General features: G+C 46.1%; 1 protein-coding gene across 1 annotated transcript; it reads left to right on the top strand.

Annotated features, from left to right (window-relative positions):
• The first annotated feature begins 2,818 nt into the window (after positions 1-2,818).
• Positions 2,819-4,389, top strand: LOC143768456 (protein kinase C delta type-like). Its single transcript, XM_077257136.1, has 5 exons — positions 2,819-3,055; positions 3,191-3,253; positions 3,421-3,972; positions 4,096-4,139; positions 4,289-4,389. The coding sequence occupies exons 1-3, from the start codon at positions 2,853-2,855 to the stop codon at positions 3,638-3,640; spliced, it is 486 nt and encodes a 161-aa protein (XP_077113251.1). The 5' UTR covers positions 2,819-2,852; the 3' UTR covers positions 3,641-3,972; positions 4,096-4,139; positions 4,289-4,389.
• The last annotated feature ends 3,121 nt before the right edge of the window (positions 4,390-7,510 follow it).

The raw sequence follows: 7,510 nt of genomic DNA on the forward strand, positions 1-7,510 counted from the left end.
GTGGCCCTGTCTGTCAGTGGGGGACGTCCGGTAGAATAAGTGATGATGATGGTGCAGTTGTGGGGTGCAAGTCGCGGTAAATAACGAAGACACCAGGTTGCAGTCTCTTTACCTCTTTACTGAAGGTTTTGGAGACCTCAGTCCAGAGCGCTGTTAACTGGGTTGTCAGAGACCGGCCGGTCCAAAGGCACATCAGGAGTTCTCTTTACAGGTGGGAATCAGTGTCTACCTTCTAGCGCTGGATGTTGTAGTTCTTCCCTGCGGAGCTCCCGGGATAGTCCTCACAACTGTTTCTGTCTGTCTCTGATGTTCGTTCTCTCCGTCCCCCAGATGATATGGTAGGACGCACCCGTATGACGGGGTAGGCCTGGAGTTCTTCCGGGACCCTAGAGTCGCCCCTCTCCCACAGCTGCCTCCGTTGTCTGCTTAGGTGTTAAGTGAGACAGCCAACCTGTAATTAGCTGTCCGGCCGTGGTTTGCAGTGTACTTAAAGTCTCTTACTTGCTCGGCGTTCCGGCCACCGACTGTTTGCGCCTCAGAAGGATGTTGCCTCGGTCTAACAGCACGACTCCTTCTGGTCCCAATACTTCTTTACTGTATTCCCGTTGTGCACTGGTTAGTTCTGTTCTGAGGAGTCTGCCAGGATCCCATCCCTGACAGGTCCTCTCACTAGCTCTTCCCAGCTACTTCTCCCTGTCTTCCTGTCCAACCCCCAGTTTTACCAAAGTGTGAGGAGTGGCCTAGTAGATAGAACCACCCCTCCTGGTGGCCGGAGTGTGAAGTGTGGTGTGAGTGTACCTGGTCAGAGAAACTCCTTAGTGCAATCAGACGTACCATAGCTCCCCATAGTGGCGGAGCCACAGTACTGCAACGACCAGGACTCTGGGGCGCTGCAAAAGTATATGACCCCCTCTCCCATTCTCTATTGGGCACCATGACTGGCACTGATATGGGGACAATCCTACTGATAATGGTAAGAGGTAATAATTGGTAGAAAGTGTTGGTTATACAGAGAATATAAAAGCTCAGGAAGAGTTTACAGCTCCGTGTATTCTGTACATGGGGTGCAGTAGAGCCGGCTGGGTGGCACTGGGGGTAATAGGTGCGCACCACTTTGGTGGAATAGACACTTGGGAGAATTGATAAAGTAAATAGGAACATGGAGGAGATATGTGATAAGAAAGATAGAAAAACTAATAAAAATATTAACTTTACAATACAAAAATAATGTAAGTTATAAAATGGAACGATGATGAAACACATAGAGGGATTAATAATATAATAAATAAACCACTGGAAGTCGCCATGAAGTTCTCTGCCGTTCCTCTGGACTCTAAACTGTCACCCATGATGCCCACATCACAGTGTATAGGGCAGAGCAGGGCCAGGAGCCGCTGCCTTGCAGGAACCACCTGAGGGTTCCGTCACCTCTGACCTCTGGTCACCTGCACACGACCAACTGCCGTTTACTTTCAACTGTCGGCTGAAGTGATTGGACCGAGGTCTACAGGCGGGAAGAGATTACTGAGAATGGCGACTACAGGACGAGGAAAAGAGAGCGAGAGGAGGAGCGAGGAGAATAGGAGTGAGGAGAAGGGGCGCGAGGAGAAGCGGAAGAGAGAAGAGGACAGCGTGACCGGATTCAAGAAGATCACGAAGAAGAGGAGACGAGACAACGGATTGGAGGAGCCAACACCTGGATGCAGCGGAGACCCTGGATCATCCGGCCCCTATGCCAGGCTTAACATCAGCCGCTTCAACATCCACCAGGTCCTGGGTAGAGGCGCCTTTGGCAAAGTAAGGCCTACATATTTTTTATTTATTTGAAACCAAAAGTTTTATTATATCCCCATATATTGTTCTCTGTTATCAGCCATGTCTTGCTTTGTTATTGCTCATTGTAGGGTCCTTCTGTGAGATGACATATAAAACATCACCATAGTTAGGGCTAGTGCTGCTATAACCTGGTATTCTTCTATACTGGAGGGTTCATCTCAAAGGTCACAGCTGTAGGGAGCAGGGGACATTGCTTTTTTCCATTTCATTGCCAATATTGGCTACAATCAGGCTGCCATATTGTATATATTGGTCTCTAGGTAATCAATCATTTTTGGTCCTCACTAATGCCAGCGCCAAGCCCCCACTAATGCTTGCTCTATTTATTCCCATATGGTAACAGGGGAAAACTCTTTTAAAAGTAATTGTCATTTTAATTTTTATTTTATAAATCAATAGCAAATATAAAAATTAAGCAACTTTGTAATAAATCTTATTAGAGAAATCTGCTTCTTTCTCCAGCAGGAGTGAATTTTTATTTTCTAATTTCTGGATAATTTCTGTATTTAGTGAAGACAGATTGTTACATTACTGAGAGGAGATGACAGTTGGTGCTGATAATATTCTATGTAGAGGAGGTGAGGGAGGAGCTAAATGCAGCACTCCTCCTCTCTCCCCCTACCTTCTACATAAAATATTATCAGCACCAACTGTCATCTCCTATCTCACTACTTTAGAATTTTTAAAATTAAAATACAGTTCTGGTGGAGAAAGGAGCAGATTTATCTGATTGGATTTATTGCAAAGTTTCCTATTTTCATGTGTGGTTTTGATTTATGAAATAAATGCTAAAAATTAAAATGATGATTATTAGTTAAGACCTCTCCATAGATCTGCTCCTCTACATTGTCCTGATCATCAGCAGACTGAGCGCCCACTCAGTTTTCTCATGTACCTTGTGCACTATAACATCCAGATCCTTCCACTCCTGCAGACACCTTTTAATATTCTCCTTTTGTGTTTTTCAGGTGGTCCTGGCATCTGTCCCCGGCAGTAACATCAATGTGGCCGTCAAAATGATCAGCAAAAGGGAAAATGAGGACACCATCTTGAGAGAGCAGCGGATACTCCTGGCGGCCAGACAGTGCCCATTCCTGTGCCACCTCTATGCCGCACACCAGTCTCAGCACAAGGCGTATTTCATCACGGAGTATCTGTCCGGTGGCAGCCTGGAGGATTTGATCAGGATGTGCGGCTGCCTCAACATCGGCAATGTGAGGTGAGAAAATGTAGAATCTACCATCTAGGGCATATATTTAGGGTACTGGAAGCAGGAGGTGGGGTGCCATGGTATTTGGGGATTGCCAGAGAAGGATTTCATGACATTGATTCTACACTCTGTTCTCTCCATCAGATTCTACACAGCAGAGATGGTATGTGGCCTCCAGTTCCTCCACGGACACAACATCGTCCACCGGTAAGCAGAACTTTCCCCCTTCTCTCTGTCCCCTTTACATGCTGTAGATATGGCCCTCGGCTTCCTTGGTGTCCTGCCGCCTATTCTACCTGATCTTGTAGTGACCCATTTTCCATCTATTGTATCACTGGACAGATTTCTTATTTTGTTTTCTTGTTTCATTGCAGAGACATAAAGCCGGATAACATCATGTTGGATGCAGATGGCCACATCCGTATCATCGACCTTGGGCTTGCCCAAGATGGCGTCTCCTCCTCCAAAAACATCTCTGGAGTGACGGGCACTTTCCATTACATGGCCCCTGAGGTGCATCGTAGAAAACGGTACGGCGCAGCAGTGGACTGGTGGAGCCTGGGGATGGTGGTGTCCAGGATGGCAGCAGGATGAACCCCATTTTACAATGGCCCCGTCAAGCAAATGGCTTTCAAAGCCATCATCAATGAGAAGCCCAAATTTCCATCTTGGCTTGATGCTGACGTGAAACATCTCATCAAGAAGCTGCTGCGCAAAGACCCTCAGACACGCCTGGGTGTGAGCGGGAACATCCGAGAGCATCCATTCTTTACCACCATCGGCTGGGAGGATCTGGAGGAAAGGAGAGCAGAGCCACCATTTACACCATTCAGGCCAGTTCTGGAGAACCACTATCTGCAGTGGCCGGAGCACACAGTCCTTCACCCCGTGGCCGGATTTACGTACGGGTCACCAAGCTGGGCACGGTAAGTATCTTCTCCTCTGAGGAAAACACTCATCAGATGCTGCTCTCATATTGAGGCAATCATCATCCATCTTGTCTTTTTTAATGTTTTCTAACAATGACTTTATGTCTCTCTTTTTCGTAGGTGGATGAAAAGATCTGGACTGTGAAAGAATCCACGACCATCTGGTGAGTGACCGCTGTACATAAAGGACACCTATATATCAGTACATTGTATCTGATGTTATATAGCGGAATGGTTCATTATAAAGACCATTCCCCTAATGCAACAGAAGATCCAGTAGATAGATTTCCTGTCTTCCTCTTATGTCTTGCAGGATGAGCCCGTGCCAACTGCTCAGAACTTCATGCCTCCTGACCCGTGCCTCATGTCTCTGCTGCTGTATGACACCTCGGCTGCCCTTCAACATCATCTCTCTATACCAGTGATGGCGAACCTATGACACGCGTGTCAGTGCTGACACGCGTAGTCATTTTCAGTGACACGCCGGCCGCGGCCCCATAGAAATTGCTTCTTTACCAGGGTCTGAAGGAGAGGAAACTCTCCTTCAGGCCCTGGGATCCATATTAAATGTGTAAAAGAAAGAATTAAAATAAAAAATATTGCTATACTCACCTCTCCGACGCAGCCTGGACCTCACCGAGGGAACCGGCAGCGTTCTTTGCTTAAAATGCGCGCGTTTACTTCCTTCCGTGACGTCACGGCTTGTGATTGGTCGCGTGCCGCCCATGTGACCGCGACGCGACCAATCACAGCAAGCCGTGACGTAATTTTCAGGTCCTGAATGCAGAATTAGGCATTAAGGACCTGAAATTACGTCACGGCTTGCTGTGATTGGTCGCGTCGCGGTCAGATGGGCGGCACGCGACCAATCACAAGCCGTGACGTAATTTTAAAATGCGCGCGTCTCCTGTGCAGAGCGTCTAGGCCTGGGACTTCCGGTAGGCCAGGCGCAGCTCCCGGAAGTCCCAGGCCTAGACGCTCTGCGTAAGTATGGGGGGGATGAAGCGGCTTTAGGGTATTATCCCAGATACTACAGGACACCTGCAGATTCCTCGTGGAGACCGGGCCTCGATGGATCAGCACAATATTAGGCAAGTGATGAATTCCTCCCACACCTACATAAGCTGAACGTTTGTGTCTCGCTTCGAGCCCTTTGAAGTAAAACCACTTGTAAATCTCTTTGTTGTAGTGACAAGCTTTCCTCTTTGTCCTGGTGCACACCTCGCACCAGCCACAATGCTGGCTGCACTCCAGAATGTATACTTCAGAAGCTTGCGGGTGCTCTGCCTCTGCCGTCTGCTCCCCACTAATCGGGACAGGGTGGGTTTTGTGCAGGTCTGTTGTTCCCCAGCCATGAGTATCCGAGAATCCACCATATAATGGGCTCGTAACACATAAGCGAGCTCTCACGAGGCCCGTGCCCCCCTGATTGTAATCTAATTGTATCACTCATCAAGAATGCATGGAGATAACTCTCCTTAGGTCACTACATCTCTGACACCAGTGGAAACTTTCTATAGCACTGTTCTGAACTCCCCAAAATCCGCCATTGGGTCATCCGCCACTTGTTTTCTACTTTTGCCATTATTGCAGCTCTATCACGGCACCCCACACGAGTTAAGTTGTTATTTAAACTATACATGTCGCAAAATTATGTTTTTTTTTTATCAAGGTGACACACCACCCAAGTTATGATCGTTTTTTTGGCGAATTTTGACACACCAAGCTCAAAAGGTTGCCCATCACTGCTCTATACCATCTTCATGCCGGACCACTGCCATTGCTGCCCCAGACCCTTGACCTCCTGGGCTGGCATCTAACATCCCTCCAGCCCGAAGATCTTCTACCCCAGGAGCGGCCTGTGCTCAGTTTCCATCTGGTGAGTTCAGGAACAATAGTCGCACCTTTCAGTCCTGGGGCCGCTGAGCAGCAGCATGTAAGGAGCGCCCATTATCCCTGAACTCACCGTAGCACAGGCCTGGTAAGTATCGCACCCATCACACATCACCCACACTACATGATCAGTGCAGGTCCCCACACTACATCATCAGTACAGGCACACACATAGCACACAGTACATATCAGCACATAGATGTAGGAAATAGATCGGCTTCTGATCCTGGGATTTAATCCGATCGCCATATTTGGGGTCAGGAAGGAATTTTTCCCCCTAATATGAGGACAATTGGCTCATTCCTCATAGGGGGTTTTCGCCTTCCTCTGGATCTACACGGCCATAAATAGGTTTAGAATAAAAGATCAATAAGAAGAATCACACACTAGTGGCGTAAGAAACAAGTTATAATAAAATAAAAATACCTTAGTTTAAAATAAAAATTAGATCCAATGAATATAAACAATAATTAGACTAAGGAAATAAAACATTTTTTTTACTGGACAGTTACATTACACAGGTTAGGTACATTACACAGGTTAGGTACATTACACAGGTTAGGTACATTGCACAGGTTAGGTATCAGCCTTTGATCTTGGGATTCATTCTGATAGCCACATTTGGGGTCAGGAAGGAATTTTCCCCTTTGATATGAGGATAATTGGCCGATTCCTCACAGGGGTTTTTTGCCTTCCTCTGGATCAACACGGCTCATAAATACATTTAGTGTGATAGATTAATAAGTAGGTGCATACTTTCAGAACATAAGAAAAAAAGTACAAAATAACCAAAATAAAAATAAAATAAAAATAAATAATAATAATAATTATTAATAGAATATTTATTAGTTAATGAAAAAGTTAGTTTAAACTAATGTATGCCTATATTTGCCTTAAGTTAATTAAAAGAAATAGTAAAATACCATATATTTTTTACTTTAATCTCATCTCTTCAGTATCAGCCATTGATCCTGGGATTTATTCTGACCGCCATATTTTATTTGGGGTCAGGAAGGAATTTTCCCCCCTGATATGAGGATAATTGGCCGATTCCTCACAGGGGGTTTCGCCTTCCTCTGGACCAATGCGGCCCATAAATAGGTTTAGTCTGATAGATGAATAATTTACACATATACATGCTATATAATATATAATAACCTTATCTATAAATAAAATCTTCTTTTTACCCCTATATGTTTGTGTTGTCTTTACTCCATTGCTCGTCCATGTAGTCATTATTATGCTGCCCCCTATGTCTTGTGAGCGCATACAGCAGTGTCCCCCACACTCCAGGCCTCACGGCCCCAACACATCATGGTGTCAGGATTTCCTTCGTATTTCTCGGGGGAGAGAACCTGCGGCAGCTTCTGAGGCCTCGATAATAATTCCATCCTCAGTGCAAAACAAAGGAAATCCTGACACCATGATGTGTTGGGGCCATGAGGACTGGAGTTTGGGGATCACTGTCACACATGAGATAAAGCTGGATAACCCCCGATATCATTATATCCTATGGGGATAAATCAGCTAATTGCTCTGATTCCTGGGAGAGTCGGGTCCGGAGCAGCAGACATTGGGGCCTTCCTCCATTTCCGGTAGTAAAGGAGAACACTGAGTCGCTCCGTCCTCTATTACCTCAGAA

Source organism: Ranitomeya variabilis, chromosome 4 (assembly GCF_051348905.1).
Source record: "Ranitomeya variabilis isolate aRanVar5 chromosome 4, aRanVar5.hap1, whole genome shotgun sequence".
Lineage (NCBI taxonomy): Eukaryota > Metazoa > Chordata > Amphibia > Anura > Dendrobatidae > Ranitomeya > Ranitomeya variabilis.

Excerpts from the sequence above, each read along its gene's own strand:
- LOC143768456 (XM_077257136.1), top strand. The coding sequence starts at position 2,853 with ATGATCAGCAAAAGGGAAAATGAGGACACCATCTTGAGAGAGCAGCGG. Across the intron at positions 3,056-3,190 it reads CTCAACATCGGCAATGTGAG|ATTCTACACAGCAGAGATGG; the intron begins GTGAGAAAATGT and ends TCTCTCCATCAG. Across the intron at positions 3,254-3,420 it reads GGACACAACATCGTCCACCG|AGACATAAAGCCGGATAACA; the intron begins GTAAGCAGAACT and ends GTTTCATTGCAG.